Raw genomic sequence first — 19,617 nt, forward strand, 5'->3', positions numbered from 1 at the left:
CCACACAGGGAAAGGAAACCACATCAGCATTCAGCATTGACACAAACATTGTTAATGCTTTTTATTTATGGATTGTCACTGAGTCCCCTCAGCAGTATGCCAGATTTCCATTTGTGTTGTAACTTTAGCTACTTTATGTGCTTTCATGACTAGCTGCGTTATGTACCCATAGGCGATTCATGCTTTCAAACTGTGTCTAGTGAGATAAGCGGACACACTTCTGATCTTGAATCAGGACCCATTTTGTTCACATTCAGATCAGGTGGAATACACGTTTTTTAGCTAAGCCCAGAATTAGATTCACCGGCCATTGTTAAATCTTCCTATTTCATTCAGTTAACCAACAAATATGACTGGATGCCTACCATGTGCCAGGCACTGTTCCAGGCGCTGGAGACATAGCCGTGAACATACAGAGTCCTACCATCATAGAGATTACAATCTAGAGGTGGGTAAGGGGAGATGGTCAACAAATAGGTAATATGCCAGAGAGTGTGTCAGTCAGGATAGGCTAGGTTATTTTGTGGCAATAAACAACCCAATATCTCAGTGGCTTCAAACAACCAAGTTTATTTCTCATTTACACTGCATGTTCATTGCCGGTCAGCTGGGGGCTCTGCACTGGGAGCACCTTGCCTCTGGGACCCAACCCACCTAGAGAACCCCCATCTAGTGTATGGCTTGTCTTTGTGGGAGATGGAGAAGACAGAGTGATAAATTATACACCACCTCTTAAAGCTTATGCCTGAAAGTGACACATGGCACTTGTATAACATTTCACTGGCCAAAGCAAGTCACACAACTACACCCAACTTCAAAAGGTGAGGTAGTGCAATCATATCATGCGCTCAAGAAAATCAGACAGACTTGGTGGACAGAACTGTCCCCAGTGATGAGTTCTATGAAGAAAAAAAGCAAGGTAAAGGAGACTGTGTCTGGGTAGGAGGTTTCTATTTGATGTAGATGGTCAGGAAAGTTCTCTCTGATAAGGTGATATTTGAAGAGAGATTCTAAGAGAGAGAGAGAGAGCCATTTGGATGGAGGTGGGAGCAACTTCCTGCAAAGGAAACTGCAAGAGCAAAGTGTACCTGGCATATTTGAAGAACAGCAAGGAAGTCAAAGTGCCTAGAGTGCAGTGAGCAGAAGTGAGCAAGGGGAGTTCATAGAAAATGAACTCCGAGTGTTGTGGAACACAAGACAGCTTTTTTGTAAGGGCTGTGGCCATTGTAGGTTTTTGTGTAAAGACATGATATGAGTTAGTTTTTAAAAGGAACCTGTGGCTGCTGAGTGGGAAGCATACTAGAGGGCGAAGGGATGAAACAAGGGGTAGTAAGAGGCTTTTCAATAACCCAAGTCAGGTGAGAGGAAAGTAGTGGTCAGATTCTGGACATAGTTTGAAGGTAGAGCAACAGAATTTGCCAATGTATTAGATGGTAGGATGTAAGAGAAAGGGAGGATTCAGGGATGACTTCAAAGGTTTATTTTTTCTAGTAATCCTTGAATATATGTAAGGACTACCTCGTGTGGTCTTGGGGAATCTTCAAATTTGGCAGTATCGCTATAGCATGTAAACTGCCCTGTAAATAAGTAGAGTTGAATAGCCAAGTGCAGATGTGGATTCTGGGCAGTTGACTTGATTCATCCACCAGCTAAGGAACTTCTACCCCCATATTGGCCTCATATCTAATCTCTCTTAGGGTTTATGATTCAAGTTAATTTATAAAACCAGAGAAATTAGCCTCATAATTATAAGCAAAGTAGGAGCTTATGCCTGGGTCATCCCAACTTCACTCCACCCTTCTATTTCTCTGTGAAACTCAGACATCAGTACCAGGAAACCCAGCTCCTCCAGCTTGAGATCTGTCCTCAGTAATGTATCATATAGTAATGTATCACCTCCAGTTCTCCTGGAAAGAGGTTGAATAGAAATCTTAATACATACAATAAAACAACACTGTGGTGTTTGTCTGAATAGCATATCCCTCTTTCTGCTTACCCTGCCTTCCTGTAGCATGGCTTTCCCCATCACCATTAGCCAGTAATTAGTAACTAGAACTCCCTACCACACTTAGACCTTCTCTTACATCTTCTCTAGCATAGCAGATCATAGGTTGAATGTAAAGTTTGCCAACTATCATAAAGGAATGAATAAAGGTCAATGCTGTTTTTAAAAACTGTGTTTTGAGGCTATTTGTACTCAAAAGCATTCATCTACTCAATAAATATTCTTGAGTTCCTACGATGTGCCAGATACTCTTCTTGGCAACGGAGTCACAGCTATGAATAGAATATATATGTAATACATATTGCCGAAGACTGGAGAAGCATGGAAAAGTATAAAGAAAAGATAAAATTTCTACTAACTCACCACTGACACATAGCAGCTAGTAACATTTTAGTGCCTAGACTTTTCTAAGCATAATATCCTTCCTCCCTGCTTTTCTGAATAAAATTTACAACTCTGGACTTACACATTTTTTGCTTTAAAATTTTTTTCTTCTTATTAAAAAAAAGCAGATGCTCACTATTTATTGAACAAATGAATGAATTATAGGAACTTGATTACATAGAAGGAAAAAATTTTAAATGGAAATAACCACTAGTATCACTATTAAGAGATAACATTGCTGTTAGTACTTTGGGTTGCTCAGTATGGTTTTGAATAATTGGAATATTTTTACAACTTTGTTCCACAACAAATGATTTCCTTGAAAAATAACAACTTTCTCTTTTGCCAAATTACAAAAGCAACATACCATGTGGATATTTTGGAAAATACTGAAAACTACAAAAGGGGAATCTAAAAGTCATTTGTAGTCCCACTGCCCAGAAACTACTGCTATTAACATTTTGGGCATTTTTTTCCAGTCTTTATTCTTAGCAGTACAACAGGCTAGTTAAGAATCTGGCCAAGCTGCTTACCCTCTCTGTGCCTCAAATTCCTTATCTGTAACATGAAACTAATAATGCTTGCCTGGTAAGATTGTGGTGAAGTTTAAATGAGATAAAATATACAAATTGCTTTGTCCAGTATCTGACCCATACTAAGTACTCAATTTGGGAACTCTCACTATTTTGCAAGATATTTCTGCATAAGTTGATCATACTTTATACGTACATTTTTATCCTCTTAAAAAAAAACGCATTCCATCATTAATATTTTCCCAAAACATTTTTAATATCTGCATAATGTTTATTCATGTGACTATACTACAGTTCTCTTAATGATACTCCCTTCTTATTAAACTTAAAAAATGTCCATTTTGAGACAATCTCAATTTTTCAGAAAAGTTGGAAGTGAAGTACAAAGACCTTCTTTTCCCCTGAACCATTTGAAAGGAAGATGTCAATTTGATTTCCCCATCATCCCCAAATATCTTAGTATTTCTTCAACAGAGACATTCCCCTACATAACTCCAGTACAAACAGCAAAATTGGAAAATTAACATTGATACATTGTGGTCTAATCTTCATACCACAGTCAAGTTTCTCCATTGCTCAATAATGTATCATTTATAGCAAAGGATTCCAGTTCAGAACCACACATTGCAATTATTTGTCATCTTTCCTTAGTCGCCTTTAGTCTGAAATAGTTCCTCAGTCTTTCCTTTACTTTCATATCCTTAACACTTCAAGAATATGGATCAGTTGTTTTGTAGACTATCCCTCCATTTGCTCTTGTCTGATGTATTCTCATGATTAAGTTATATGTCCTTATCAAGACTACCACAAAATTGACACTGTGGGTTCTTATTGTATCGTTAGATGGAACATCTGCTTTGGCTGTAACAGCCTGTGCTGTGCCATTTTCCTATACAGACACCCACCTCGCCCCACCTAGGCTCTAACATTCCACATCAAGCCACCCCTCTTCAACCCACACTCGGTTATTGCTTTGCAAGAACCACTCTCCTCACCCCATGTGGACCCTGAAACCCCATGCTGGCCTGCACTCCCACCTTCAACCCACCTGGCCCCAGTACTCTGCACTGAGCCATCCTCTCAGTCCTCTTTTGTTCTGGCACTCTGAGCCAAGCTGACCCTCTTCAGGGACACCCCTTTCATCCTTCTTGGGCACAGTGGCTCATGCCTGTAATCTCAGCACTTTGGGAGACTGAGGCAGGAGGGTTGCTTGAGGCTCAGAGTTCAAGACCAGCCTGGACAACAGAGCAAGGTCCTGTTTCTACCAAAAAAAAAATACAAAAAAATTATGGCCAGGTGTGGTGGCTCATGCCTGTAATCCCAACACTTCGGGTTAATAAGACAGGAGGATCCCTTACGTCCAGGAGTTAGAGACCAGCCTGAGCAACATAATGAGACCCAGTGATATGGTTTGTATTTGTGTCCCCACCCAAATCTCATATTGAATTGTAATCCCCAATGTTGGAGGAGGGGCCTGATGGGAAGTGATTGGATCATGGGGGCAGATTTCCCCCTTGCTGTTCTCATGATAGTGAGTTCTTATGAGATCTGGTTGTTTAAAAGTGTATGGCACATCACCCTTCACTCTTTTCCTCCTTCTCCAGCCAGGTAAGACATGCTTGATTCCTCTTTGCCTTCTGCCATGATTGTAAGTTTTCCAAGGCCTCCCCAGCCATGCTTCCTGTGTAGCCTGTGGAACTGTGAGTCAATTACACTTCTTTTCTTTACAAATTACCCAGTCTCAGGTAGTTCTTTATAGCAGTGCAAGAACAGACTAATACACTCAGTCTCTACAGAAGTAATAAAAAATTAGCAGGGTGTGGTGGTGCACATCTGTTGTCCCAGCTACTCGGAAGGTTCCAATGGGAGGATCCCTTGAGCCCAAGAAGTTGAGGCTGCAGTGGGCCATGATCGTGCCACTGTACTCAGCCTGGGCAACAGAGTGAGATCCTGTCTCAAAAAAAAAAAAGAAAAAAGGAAAAAATCCAGGCATGGTGGCACACACCTATAGTCCCAGCTACCCAGGAGGCTGAGGCAGGACAATTGCTGGAGCCCAGGAGTTTGCAGCTCTATCCTGGGTGACAGAGTGAGACCCTGTCTCAAAAAAAAAACAAACAAAAAGTACTATCTACTATCTATGTATGTAATACCAATTTTTCCTTAAACTGGAGGAGACTGTGGCTATAAGCAACATCATTGTGTTTTCATTTCAACAACGTTTTAAAAACTTATATAAAAATTTATAAACTTATCTGGCTCACCTGAGATGTTCATTTGAAAACTGCATACTTTTAGAATTGGTGCTTTGTGTTTAAAATTGGATTGGTGCCATGTGATCACTTTTTGGAATATTCAACTTTGAATGTGTCCAGTAGTCATTATGTTGGCATGTCCTGTCATCAAAATAACAGTAACTATCTTGCTTTTTGTTTAAAGAGAATCATTGAGTTACCTTACCAGTTTTAAAGTTAAAACTGTTCTTTTTCAGTGATAAGATGCAACTGAGTTTAGTCTCTTAATTTATTTAATAAATTGATTTTGACTTTCCATTATAAAAATAAACATGCCAATCTGTCATAGACTAATGAGAAAAGAACAGGGCTGATTTAGTACACAAATGATGCATTCATGTAAAGTGAAGGCCAAGTGAGTCATGGTACCCAGCACCAATAAAGTTTTACAGTAGTTCAAACAGAGAAGCATAGTGAGAAAATTGAAATATTACAGGGCTCATGGTAGCACAGGCTGAACTCAAAAGAAGCCAGGCAAAGCAGTCACTTTATTCAGATTATAAGCAGGATATTGGGTTTGATTCTGTGTTTATGTGACACACCAACTTACAAATATCCTCCATGAAGAACTTTTGTTAAAAGTTCTTTTAAAATTATTGATCAGGCCAGGCGCAGTGGCTCATGCCTGTAATCCCAGCACTCTGGGAGGCTGAGGCAGGCGGATCATCTGAGGTCAGGAGTTCGAGAACGGCCTGGCCAACATGGTGAAACCCTGTCTCTACTAAAAACCCTGTCTCTACTAAAATTAGCTGGGCATGGTAGCGGGTGCCTGTAATCCTAGCTACTTGGGAGGCTGAGGGAGGAGAACTGCTTAAAGCCTGGAGGCGGAGGTTGCAGTGAGCCTAGACCCCACCATTGCACTCCAACCTGGGCAAAAAGAGCAAAACTCCATCTCGAAAAAAAAAATTAATTAATTAAAATAAAATAAAACAAAATTATTTATCAATATTATATTTTGGAGAATGTCATTTTTAAATTAAGTGGGCCAATTAAAACAATGAACTGATGGTTTCCAATGAATAACCTTGTAGGAGGGAAAAAATTATAATGATAATGATTATGAGTCAAATGACTATCATGCTTGATAAATATGTCAAATATATAAGTAAACAATTGAAATAAAATCTATAAAAGCATCATATTATATTTTTATAATTGTATTTATAAATCATAATTAAACCCAATATTAGTTATTTAGTTTCAGCAAATGTTACCACTTTCACACTGAATTAATGTTTTTTTATTTGAATTTAACTGATGATCTGTTAATCTATAAATTTGATCTGTTCTCGTGGTTTTCAAAATTTTGGTAAAAAGACATATAACAAAATTTACCATTAAGATGGTAAATTATTAAGATAATTTAAGTATATAGTTCAGTAGTGTTAAGTATATTCACATAGTTGTTCAACAGATCTCTAGAACGGTTTCCTTTTGTGTTTGTATAGTTTTTAGTTAGCTATAAGCATAAAACAGTTATACCTAATTACTACATATTTGTACATATTTAAGGAACCATATAATGAAAATAATTTAAGTCAACATGGGGAGGGGTTTCAGGAGAACTTTTTTCCTTTAAAGAAAGAGAGATGTGAGACACACTAATCAATATGGTGGCTCTCTTTCAGTCTCAGTGTTGGCTCAGCCAACCCTCTTGGCTTTTCCTTCTTGGCTAGCTCACAGAGCGGGCTGTGTTGGAGATGACAGTGATACCGCATTTCTTGGAAAAGCAGAACCAGAGGAAAGGATAGCAGTGTTCCACCTGAATTCAAATCTTCCTTTTTAATCATAAGTATAATATGAACACAATACTGTCAAGTTACTTTTTAAAAATACTTTCAAATCCATTATCCTATTTTTGAAGCCCCATTGCGAATCTCTTAAGTAAGTTTCCTTTAAAGTTAAACATCATTGGCAGATTTTGATGTTATACCTTTAATTATTCTAGCCAGTGCTGCTAGGAGCTTTGCTCCTTAGCACGATGTTAGAGGCAAGACATCTCCAAGTGCTCTGAATGTTCTGTGAGTCAGCTGTGGCCTCTCCCAGGCCTTATTAAGAAAATAAACCATGCTGATGAGCTCCCCTGAAACCTGAATGGAAGTTTTAAGCTTAACACTGATATTGTTGACCTCTCCTAGGCTTTCTTTTTAAAATGAAAGTTTTGTTGTTGTTGTTGTTAGGATTTGCTATTTAACTTTTTGGAAATAAGGTAATAGTCAAAGTCCCCATGATCATTAACTGTGGGATAGAAAACAAGAAGGAAAGAGCACAAAAGAAAGGAACATTTACCGAGTATTTACTAGATGCCAGACACTATTCTAGAAGCTTTCTATTCTTCATCTTAACTTATTCTAACTATCTCCATGGGAGTCGGTTCTGTCGTCCCCATTTCATTGGCTGAAATTCTGAGAAGTAATTTGCGTAAGGTCACCCAACTTGTAATAAGTAAACTGAGGTTCAATCCCACCTTTGTCTGGTTCCGTAGCTACACTGCGTGAGTGAGAAACGTGAAAACACCTCACAGACTAGCAGTGTTTCCTGCCACAGATTTTGTCTGGGGAACTTGGACAATGCCAATATTCATTCATAGAGTTTCTTTGCCCATTCCAGCAAATTATCATTTTCTGATTTCTTACTCAGTTATTTGTGTATTTAGCTGATGGACTCAACTTCACACATTTCCCACACCCTACTTAGCAGAGTAGAGAAATCCATTTGCTGTCTCCCAGCTGGTTCTAACGCTGACCACATCTGCCTTTCCAGATGTGCGGTCTGCAATGTAAAACACACATCCTTACCACTCCACTTGCTGCAGTGTTGTCTGGCCGTAGAAATGGTTCTAGGCTGCTCTTTAGAAAGATGTGATGTGTGCCCTGTGGGCTGCGTTATCATCTGTTGGTTTAATATGCACGTTCTGTGGTGCTTTTACATACTTTTCCAAATTTTTACGTTCTGTCTCTTAATCTCTGATTGCATTTACATGGTGATTTATGGAGATTTTGAATATTATAATCTAAAGGGTATGTGTGGGAAGGAGGAAGTGCACAGGTTTGTTTATTAGGAAAATTCAGCAGTCCCTGCTTCTTTAAAGATCTGACCTTGAAGCTGCATCAATGTGAGCTCAGTGAGGGTCAGAGAAAAGGGACCAGCTGACCCACTTCCTTATCATTTACTGTATGCTGCCTTGGGTTGTTAATGGCCTTTTCACATGTTGATGTTCTATCACCCCAGCTAGATTTTAAGCAATCAGAGAGCAAGAGCGTGTATCACTCATCTTTGTGCCAAGCATATTTCCTTGCACACAGTAGGCATTTAATGAGTAGTTGGAGTCTGGTTGCTATGTGTTAGTTGCTGTGGGTGCTGCTGAACTCTCACCTTGCGGCCTTTCTGGGATTAGCTTTTGAATGACAGTTTTATTAGGCATGATGGAACCAGACCTCCCATGCTCACACTGTGGTGTCAGGGACTTCTGCCTCATGTGTCTTTTGAAATAATAACAATATGCTGGTACCCGAAGTATATGGTACCAGTTTAGAGTCTTGAATTTTAAAAACCTGAATATGGAAAGAACCTGCCCACCCACTTTGGAATGCCCCTGTTAAGCTCACCTTACAGCATCAGAAGTGAACTCAGCAGCCACCTATTAGATCCAATATGAAATGCCCTAAATACTCCTCTTACTTGGTGCCTAGAGGACCTCAGTCTTAAGCTTCTCCTTTGAACTGAGGGCCTGACAAGGCCTGTGTAGGGCAGGCTGAGCCAAGCCCTGGCTTGGATTAGGGGTATCATCCAGGAATGGAATGAGCAAATGGCTTCACCTTAAGGAAACCTTGTAAATGAGATGAACAATGACCTTCTTAAAAAAAATAGAGAAAACATGATGTAACCTTTTCCAGATGATTAAAGACATTGTTTTTAAAACCAGTCACTTGCTGTGAAAGCTGTGATGTTATCAGTGACTTCTGAGGGGTGTTTATTGCTATAGTACATGATCTGAACCAGTGAAGCTGGACATTTTAATGTGGCTGTTTTGATTTGACCTGGGTGAAAATTAGATGTAAGGTTGCTTTTACAAACATTATTTCGTGATTTTTTAAAAAGCTGAATATTTACTAGTGCTTTTCAGGGTGCTTCAAAATATTAATATTTTCATGACAAAACCACTTTGTCAAAATGTCAGCTGTCATTTCCATCAAGATGCTGGTCCTCTAACCCTTCTTCCCTATTGTCCTGCTAAACTGGCAACTTCTAACCTACCAAGCGTTAGAAAAACAGAAAAGTGCACTTGTTAGAACCATGTATATAAAGTAAGAGCAAGTGTGATCTGGGTGAGGGTCTGATGGTTGTGTTAGGAATAAGAGTGGGGAGGCTTAGTGCCTAAGCCTTGGGATACTATTGTGGCTTGGAAGATTATCCCATGAAACCCTTTTCACCACTGACACCGTAGGTGGAATTAGTTCTTCAGGCAGACATTTTTTTTCTTCTTAGGGTCAAAGGTAAGGTGATGTGTGAAGGGGCAGCCGAGGCCTCATCAGGAGGCTAGGGCTCGATGGAAGGGATAAGGGGGGTGGTGCCAGGCATCTGGTTGGAGGGAAGTAGGAACACAGGCAGAAGCAGAGGAGGGCTCTTAGTGCTGCCCAGCACAGGCCGCGGCTTGACGTGTGGCCCTCAGCTGGCTGGCCCTGGCTGGAGAATTTCTCCGCAGGTCATTGGTTTTACCACAGCCTTGTTTGGAAACCATCTGTGTTCTAGGAGCCCATGAAGAACAGACATCTTATTTTTAAAATCAATTTGAAGCTAAAGTGGACTTTTTAATTATAAATGAGAGCAATGAAAATATAGCTATTGAACTTTATTTTTGTTATTTTGGCCTTGTAAAAATTAAAAGTAAACTTTTTTAACTCGAGAGGATTTTATAAAATCTCCCCATTTTGTGTACATTTCAGACATGAGACTCTACCACCCCAGAACCCATTTGAGAGGAATTTAAAGCTCAGGAAAGTAGCAGCTCTCTTCAAGTTTCTGAGTAACCGAACCTTGTAGATAACAACAGATTGGAAGATAGAATCAGTTAATCCCTGAACTCAAGGAACCCTTGGCCCATAGCCCAGACAATACAAGATGCTGAAAATTGGTCTGGTCCCAGCCTCACTAAACCTGTTTCTCCTCTCCTGAGAAGAATGCGGCTTTTGACCACTGCGCAGTGTGAGAGCCGGCCTCACTGTGACGCCTCAATGAAGGCAAGAACAAGTGACTTGCAGTGGAGGGCATCGCCTGGAAGGTGGTAAAGGCCAGGCAGGTACCTGCGGCCCAGCTGCTGCTCGGCGATGAGGCTGGCAGCCAAGTCTAGCACCAGCCTTTTCAAAAGCAGCCCTTTTGATAACACTGATTACATTTCCCTTACCGGAGCCTTGGGCTAATTGAGCAACAGCCAACTTCTCTGGGTAACAAAGAGGAGGGGAAAGTAATCCAAACACAGGTTTTATTATAAAAACCAGGGAGTGAGGGAAGTATGTTTATTCTGTAAGATAACACACCTGCTCGGTGCCGGGAGGCTCATTTCCATCAGTTGCCATGGCAAACTCGTTATACTTCAAGGCCATGTGGCTTTGTTTCCTTTTGGGATCTGGTCCTTGTCCTACCTTTTCTAACAACTCCAACACAATGACATGGAAGCCTGCGACAGCATAATTGATTTCTCCTTCCCTCTATCAACGGTTCGCATTTGTTCGGCACAGGACTGAGTCTGCCTTCTCCTTTGAACTCCTTGCTAAGCATGAAGGCATGCTTCAGAGAGCCATCCTCATTAACATTCCAGGTCCCTCTTCCCTGTCAGCAATAAACAAGCCCTGCATCAATGGCCTCCTGCCTTCCACTTTTACAAATGAGTGGCTCAGTTCCATGTTTTGCTGCCGATCCAGGTGCCCAGGCGCATACAATGCGAGGCTAAGAAGCACGCGGGAGGGACTAAAAATAGAACAGCAGTTTTGGATACATACCAGAGCAGCTACTTCATCTCAACTTGCTTTGCACACTAAGCCTAATGGGATCCATCAGGCATGAGTTCTCTCGCACTAGCTCCCTCCCTCTCCCCTTTCTCCCCAGCTGCCGATTTCCATCAGCGCCTTCCTGGTGAAGGGAGCAAAGGGAGGTCAGGCAAGGGACAAGAAATGTGTGCCCTTATGGTTTTCATTTACAAGCCCTGGGAGATCTGGGGGCTGCAGTTACTCCTTCCATAAGAGAGTTTCTAGAAAAAAAGCAGGCAGGCCCAGAACATGGTCACCTCTGCTCAGGTACACTTTGGTCCAAGACTTTCTTTGTTTAGCAAAGCCTCAAATATCACTTCCTAATCACCCAATACCTATAACCTGGACCCATGCTCGTATGTTCCTTGAAAAGTTAAGTAGAAAACTAAAGTAAACTGAGTGTCCCTCTTACAGATCCCATCTGCTTGCTTGAGGCTAAGAATTTGGGAGCAAATGCACAGTGAGTTGGCAACACATGACTGCCAGGGTCTGCAAAAACCACCCACCTGCCACCAAGTACCCTATTCGAAAGTGATCCTGTCCTAAAGCATTTTCCAATAGAAAATGGAAGAAGTCATATGCAGTTAGGAACATGCTATCCTGCCTGGGCACAAGACCTCCCAGCATGCCAGCTGTGTTGACTGAGCGAGGCTCCTTTGTGTGCTACAGTGCCTCGTGCAGCCTCCCCGCAAAGGCGAGCCAGCATGACCATACATTTCTCATGTCTATATCCGAAAGGTAATGCAGATGTTCCAAACAGCTAAGTATTATTCCAAGAAGTGCCATTTTTGTGGAATCAGAATTGTGATAGGAAGGGCTGGACATGGTGGCTCATACCTGTAATCCCAGCACTTTGGGAGGCTGAGGCAGGCAGATCACTTGAGGTCAGGAGTTAGGATTCCGAGACTAGCCTGGCCAACATGGTGAAATGCAGTCTATACTAAAAGTACAAAACTTAGCTGGGCTTGTGGTGGGTGCCTGTAGTCCCAGCTACTAGGGAGGCTGAGGCAGGAGAATCGTTTAAACCTGGGAGGCAGAGGCTGCAGTAAGTTGAGATCGCCGCACTATTGTACTCCAGCCTGGGTGACAGAGTGAGACTGTCTTAAAAAAAAAAAAAAAAAAAAAAAAAAAAAGAATGGTGACAGGAAGATGAATATCACAGTATTTAGAAACCTTTTTCATTGTTGATGTTTTGTTTTGGAGATTGGCCAGATACAAGTAAAAGAAACTGATCTGGGCCAGGTGAGGTGGCTCACACCTATAATCCTAGCACTTTGGGAGACCAAGGTGGGAGGATTGTTTGAGCTAGGGGGTCAAGACAAGCCTGGGCAATACAATGAGACCCCGTCTCTACAAAATAAATTTTTTTTTTTTCTTGAGACGAAGTCTTGCTCTATTGCCCAGGCTGGAGTGCAGTAGCATGATCTCTGCTCGCTGCAACCTCCACCTCCCTGGTTCAAGCAATTCCCCTGCCTCAGCCTCCCAAGTAGCTGGGATTACAGGCATGTGCCACCATACCCAGCTAATTTTTTTCATATTTTCAGTAGAGACAGGGTTTCACTGGTCTCGAACCCCTGACCTCAGGCAACCTGCCCGCTCAAGAGGCTGAGGCGGGGGGATCACTTGAGCCCGGGAGGTTGAAGCTTCAGTAAGCCGTGATCATGCCACTGCACTCCAGCCTGCATGGCAGAGCAAGACCATGTCTCTAAATAAATAAGTTGATCTGACCAATAGCAGACTTTGCCTGTAAGCATCAGGCATGTGTCAAGACCTTTTATATTGTGCCTCCATTTCATATAATACCAGTATAAGATAAATATGCCAAGCCACTTCAAGAAAAGTCATACTTCATATAATCACAGCAATAATTAATTCCCCGAAGAATTTCCAACAGAACAAGTTGCAACATGATCATTTAATCCTCCAGTCACTAGAGAAAGGAGGTACTTCTTCCCTCGGAGAGGGAAGTAGCTCCTCAGGAGGCAGGTCATTTGCTGAACACATCTACTGTGAAAAACCAGAAAGCTTTCTAGATTCATCAAATAAATGTCTGCAGTCTGGAAATCAGAACATCCGGGTTCTAGTCCTAGGATGAACTTAGGCAAGCCACGGCTGCTCTGAGCCCTGCTTTCCTTGTGTATAAAACAAAGCTGCAGGGGTATATGATTTCTAGCGTCTCTTTCTAGACTGAAAGTTCCATAACAGAAATAAATGATCTGATAATTGATTTTTGTGCTTTCTTCCTTTTTTCCCCCCTTTGGTTGTTGTTGTTTATTTGGTTAGTAGGCTAAAGTAGAACTATTTATCTTGAAAAATAGTGCATAATTCTCTGGGATGAGAGGCATTTCTTCTCTGTGGTATTTTCCCACAGTGTAACCTTCCTTCTCTTTTCATTTGCCACTAGGAGGTGGGTCTCACTGATTCTTCCTGGTTCATTAAGAAGAAACAGAAAGATCCTGTGTTTTCAGAGACTCTTTCTGGATCATTTCCCATGATCATAGGACTCTGCAATCCACTTGGCAAAGGTGGTGGTGACAATGGGGTGTTTGGCAAAGTGGATGAGGTAGTTGACGAAGCAGCTGGGATAAAGAAAAATGCTCTTGGCAAAACATCACGAAACTAGGGTGGAATGTTCAAAATGGAGAACTTGCATCCCTTGCTGAGATGACTCCGAGAAAAATTCTGTCTTTAAAGAGGTGATTTATTTACCAGGAAACAAAGAAAACGGTATCAATAGCAATAATTTTTCTGAGCACTGAGCTGAGAAATAGCTAGTCTAATAGCTATTCATAGCTATGATTGTAGCCATGTACTGAGACCTCTTTGAACAATCTAGAAGTCAAAATAGATTGGAAACCAGTCACTAAAATTAAAAATTACATTTAAAATTCTAAATTAGTCATTAAATATTAAATAAGAACCTAACCTTTCATTCCACAAACCTACCCCTCCTATCAGTGTAGGTCTGAATAAAGCCTTGGGGCTAAGAGGTTATTTTTACTAAGTCAGCCCTACCCCACTTCCACCCCAAAAAGTATCTAAAGATGAATGCCTGAGGACCAGCATAACATCTAAATCAACCAAGTGTTAATCTTACTGTCAGTGCTCTCAAATAGTTGTTACAATTCCTTTGATGGGCCGGGCGCGGTGGCTCACGCCTGTAATCCCAGCACTTTGGGAGGCCGAGGCGGGCGGATCACAAGCTCAGAGATGGAGACCATCCTGGCTAACACGGTGAAACCCCATCTCTACTAAAAATACAGAAAAATTAGCTGGGCGTGGTGGCGGGCACCTGTAGTCCCAGCTACTCGAGAGGCTGAGGCAGGAGAATCACTTGAACCCGGGAGGCGGAGGTTGCAGTGAGCTGTGATTGTGCCACTGCACTCCAGCCTGGGTGACACAGTGAGACTCCATCTCAAAAAAAAAAAAAAAAAAAAAAAAAAGTGCTTTGATGTTGGTGGTCATTGGATCTCATAGAAATTTCAGGGGCCAAGCTTTCATCACCTGGCCAAGTGCGTGTGTGTCTGTGTGTACTTTTTGTTTGGTTTGTTTTTTGCTACCGGTGCTACCAGCTGTAACACTTTAATGACTCTTTGTAGAACACCAGGGACCACTGTTCATCAACCTCCTGGGGTAGGAAGAGTGGAAGGAATGAGTGGCTCAGAGCTTAGGACAGGTCTCTGAAGGGAGGAAGGGTTAATAACATCACATTACTAAATCGTTGCAAACTAGAAACATTTCAGAGTAATTGCTGATGTCATTTTATTTACAAATGTGTGTCGAATCCTTAATGATGGTGTCATCTCAGACTACAAAAGATAATGAAAAAAGAGAAAGAAGACTTGAAATTTGTGTTTGGGATGTTTTCCAGGTTATCCAAATAAGAAAGTCAGTTCTACCCGGTCTCAAAACTACGGAACTTATGTTACATGTCATAAAGTCTTACAAATGAGTACTTATGTTATGCTAGTTTTTCTTCTCTTTTCCTATTTTTTAAAGAACAAAGACATGCGTTTCGCCCAGCAGACATCTAAGTTATAAAGTAAATGGAACTATTGTTCTTTGCAATGCATTAGCAATGTTTCTTATTTAGAGTTGACAAGTATTTGTCCTTTCCCTGTGCTGACATATAAGAGTTGGACTGGGCTGGGCGTGGCGGCTCCCGTCTGTAATCCCAGCACTTTGGGAGGCCGAGACAGGTGAATCACTTGAGCCCAGGAGTTCGAGACTAGCCTGGACAACATGGTAAAACCCTGTCTCTACAAAAAATACAAAACTTAACCAAGCATGTTGGTGCACACCTATAGTCCCAGCTACTTGGGAGGCTGAAGTAGGAAGATCACCTGAGCCCGGCAAGGTCAAAGCTTCAGTGAGCTGAGACTGTGTCACTGCACTGCAGCCTGGGAAAGAGTGAGACCCTGTCTCAAAAAAAAAGAAAAAGAAAAGGTGGACTGTCTTGCAGCACAAGTGAGCCTTGTTTAAGAGGCTAGTTGATAAAGAAGGGGAAGCAGCAGCTTTCAGCCCCAAAAAGTCTTCACTGGCTTAGTAGCTTGGGCCATAATTAAAGCCATCCCACCTTTACAGTTTATGTAGATTTGATACATGTATACATATTTTATATATGGATATGTGTATGTGTTCTTTTTCTGGATACCAGATAAACAAGATATATAGATACAGATAGATATCCAAAATTATCAACCCGAGGGTACTGTTGAAGATTTATTTATTTATTTATTTATTTATTTATTTATTTATTTATTTTGAGACAGAGTCTCACTCTGTCGCCCAGGCTGGAGTGCAGCGGCACGATCTTGGCTCACTGCAAGCTCGGCCTCCCGGGTTCACACCATTCTCCTGCCTCAGCCTCCCCAGTAGCTGGGACTACAGGCGCCTGCCACCACGCCCAGCTAATTTTTTTGTATTTTTAGTAGAGACGGGGTTTCACCATGTTAGCCAGGATGGTCTTGATCTCCTGACCTTGTGATCCACCTGCCTCGGCCTCCCAAAGTCCTGGGATTACAGGTGTGAGAAGATATTTTTTAAAAGAGGAATATGTTGGCTGGGCATGGTGGCTCACACCTGTAATCCCAGCACTTTGGGAGGCTGAGGCGGGCGGATCACAAGGTCAGGAGTTTGAGACCAGTCTGGCCAATATGAAACCCCGTCTCTACTAAAAATACAAAACTTAGCCGGGCATGGTGGCAGGCACCTGTAGGCCCAGCTACTCGGAAGGTTGAGGCAGAAGAATCACTTGAACCCCGGAGGTGCAGGTTGCAGTGAGCCAAGATTGCACCACTGCACTCCAGCTTGGACTACAGAGTGAGACTGTCTCAAAAAAAAAAAAAAAAGAAGAAGAAAATGTCTCTGTTAAGAAAATGTAAATTTATCCTCTGAAAGACATAATTATGAAAATGAAAACTCAGTCACTCCTCAAAAGAATATTTAGAATTTAGACTTCAAATCTTTTAGAGTGATTAGAGATTCTTTTGTCCATGTCATTTTATAAATGAGTCCCTGGAATCTAAGAAAAGTGAAAGGACTTGCTAAAGGTCACACAGCTAATTGGTGGTAGAACCAAAATTAGAACACAGACTATAATTCTAGCCTACATTCCCTGTCACTTCATATACATATGCAAATATTTTTACCTATGTAGTCAGATCCTGAGAACCGTAATCATACTATTTAGAATCATGGTTATATGCTATATAAAGTTGTTTTGTTAAAAATGGGTGTTTTTGTTTGTTTGTTTGTTTGAGACGGAGTCTCGCTGTGTCTCCCAAGCTAGAGTGCAGTGGCATGATCTCGGCTCACTGCAACCTCTGCCTCCCAGGTTCAAGCTATTCTCCTGCCTCAGCCTCCCAAGTAGCTGGGATTACAGGTGCACACCATCATGCCCAGCTAACTTTTTTGTATTTTTAGCAGAGATGGGGTTTCAACATGGTGGCCAGGGTGGTCTCAAACTCCTGACCTCAAATGATCTGCCTGCCTCAGCTTCCGAAAGTGCTGGGATTACAGGTGTGAGCCACTGCGCCCAGCCTAAAAATCTTTATTGCAAGAATAAACCTTCTATGATTATGGTTAAAAAGGGTTGTTTAACTAGCTGGCTTTAATCCTTTAATACAGAGTGGTCTGTTATATTTATCTAATATTATATCTAAGCAGTTTTGTTGATGTCCCTGGAAGCAACCGTATCATTATAAATTATATGTATCTATCTCCTTTGAGATAAGTAAAACATAATCTTACAAAAGAGTAAACATTTTATTATTTGTACATGAATCAGTTTGGTCTGAGGATACACAAGCATCTGGCTAACTCATAAAAGTAGCCTGAAGTGATAGAAGAGTGTTCGTAGTCATTTCCATTTGCTGCCACATCCCTTGCATTATCTACTTGCTAAGCACTGAGCGGCCCAGAATGGACACATCAAACTGTCAGGAGGAACATGTGGGACCCTGGCACCTGCAATGGGTTTTTTAAAAGCAGAGAATGCAGAGCAGCCGCAGACTCTACTTCAAAGCCAGGGTATGTGGAGGTCTCCGGGGAAGAACTCTGCACAACAGGTTTCCTGGGGGCCAGAGGGCCTCTCGGGGAGGAACAGAGAAAACACTAGCCAGGAGTGCTACCGACCAGCCTCAGCTAGAATGCTGTCAGAACAGGGCCCCAAACATGGCCTAGCCTCAGTGATCTGGGGATGAACAGTGTCACAAGGGAACCACCTGAAGGGTGGGCAGAGGCCCCCGTGGAGGAGCCACATACTCTTCCTCTCTCAGCAGCCGCAGCAGGATGTTTTTTTTATTCTTGGGCCAGCTGTAGACGTGAGTGTTCTGAAGCCAGGTGGGCACATGCTCCTATGGGAGACAGAATGACAGGAGCAAAGGTCATTAGAGAAAAACCTGGATTCCAGATCCCAGGCTCCGTTCCCAAATATTTCTGGCTTTCCCTACATGGGCGTTTCCTACCAAACTATCCTGGGAGTTGTGCTGTTTTGCTTTTGGAAAGGTTTAGCATGTGAAATGTTCTTGGCTCCGGGTACAAGCTGTATATCTCATTATAAAAACCACATGTGCACAGCATTTTCTGTCAGTCTCCCAGGCTACCTACCCTTTGCATTTCAACGTGCTTTTCACCACCCTCACATAAAAGGGGTAGGACAGAGGTCACACAGAGTAATGTGAATTCCCCTGTGACTTCAGAAGAAGTATGCCAGGGCTGTAGGCTTAAATCAATTAATTGCCCTTTCACTCCAGCCCCAGGTCTGGCCTGCAGTAGAGGGAGCCCATCAGACCTCAGTGATCAGGCAGAGGCAGAAACTGTTAGCCAGGGATCCTGGGGGTGCAGTGTCAGACTGCCCTCATGGAGTGGATATTCTGGTGGGGAGAGGCAGATCATAAGTAAAATGGATAGTGTGTTCAACGGTGACGCATGCTGTGGAGAAGAATTAAACAAGAAAGGGGACAGGGAGTGCTGGGGCAAGGGTGAAAGATTTGCAGTTTTAAATAGGGTGCTTAGGAGAGGTCTCACTGAGAAAAGGAGCAAAGACCTAAAAGAGTGGAAGAAGCAAGCTCTGTGGTTGTCTGGGTCCAGGCAACTAGAAGAGCCAGCGCGAAGGCCCTGTGGAGGGAGTGTGTTGGGCCTGGTCACAAGCAACAAGGCTACAGTGAGTAGAGCAGAGTGAGTACGTGCGGAGGAAGTAGAAGGGGCTGTATCGGATAGCACCCTGTAGGCCTCGGTAAGGCCTTTGCTTTTGAGTCTAACTCCCAGGGACTATAGGGCGGGACTCCTCTAGGTACTGTAGGATGTGCTTAGAAGCAGCACCTGCTGCATGGCAGGCATCATGCTGAGTACTGAGGATGCCCAAATGAAAAGGACGCAGGGACTGCCTTGAGGACTTCAAATCTTAGGATGAAAGCAAAATGTCAACAAACGATTTTCTAGTCAATAGTGTACCAAGGGGACAGGTGGTGAGAGCGGCCTGTGCTGAGCTCAGGCAATATGGGCATTCTCTGAAGGACATTTAAAAATAATAACAAAACCAATGAAAATTTGGTCTATTTTTTATACCACCATGCTCCAATAATTCTAAACAATCATTCCCAGTACCCTCAACCCAAACACATACCATTGATCCAAGGTGCTAGAATTAAGCGCTCTTAAGAAAAGGACAATGAAATATATCAGCATGGAGGTAAAGAGGTGTCAGGGCAGGGCGCAGTGGCTCACGCCTGTAATCCCAGCACTTGGGAGGCTAAGGAAAGCGGATTACCTGAGATCAGGAGTTCAAGACCAGCCTGGCCAACATGGTGAAACCCTGTCTCTACTAAACATACAAAAATTAGCCAGGCATGGTGGCGAGCGCCTATAACCCCAGC

At 42.3% G+C, this 19,617-nt stretch overlaps 2 protein-coding genes across 10 annotated transcripts in view; one reads left to right on the forward strand and one right to left on the reverse strand.

The window, feature by feature from the left end:
• The window catches only part of LOC112622083, a 117,191-nt gene that overhangs the window by 59,557 nt on the left and 38,017 nt on the right, over positions 1-19,617 (forward strand). The gene's annotated exons all lie outside the window — the stretch shown is intronic.
• Positions 17,488-19,617, reverse strand: part of TRAF3IP2 (TRAF3 interacting protein 2) — a 48,127-nt gene continuing 45,997 nt past the window's right edge. For all 7 annotated transcript variants that reach the window (XM_025381345.1, XM_025381343.1, XM_025381344.1 and 4 more), the window contains one exon: positions 17,488-18,096. In XM_025381345.1, the coding sequence (XP_025237130.1) occupies positions 17,950-18,096 (147 nt within the window). In that variant the 3' untranslated portion in view covers positions 17,488-17,949. The remainder of the gene's footprint in view (positions 18,097-19,617) is intronic.

The sequence above is a fragment of the Theropithecus gelada genome, chromosome 4 (assembly GCF_003255815.1).
Source record: "Theropithecus gelada isolate Dixy chromosome 4, Tgel_1.0, whole genome shotgun sequence".
NCBI lineage: Eukaryota > Metazoa > Chordata > Mammalia > Primates > Cercopithecidae > Theropithecus > Theropithecus gelada.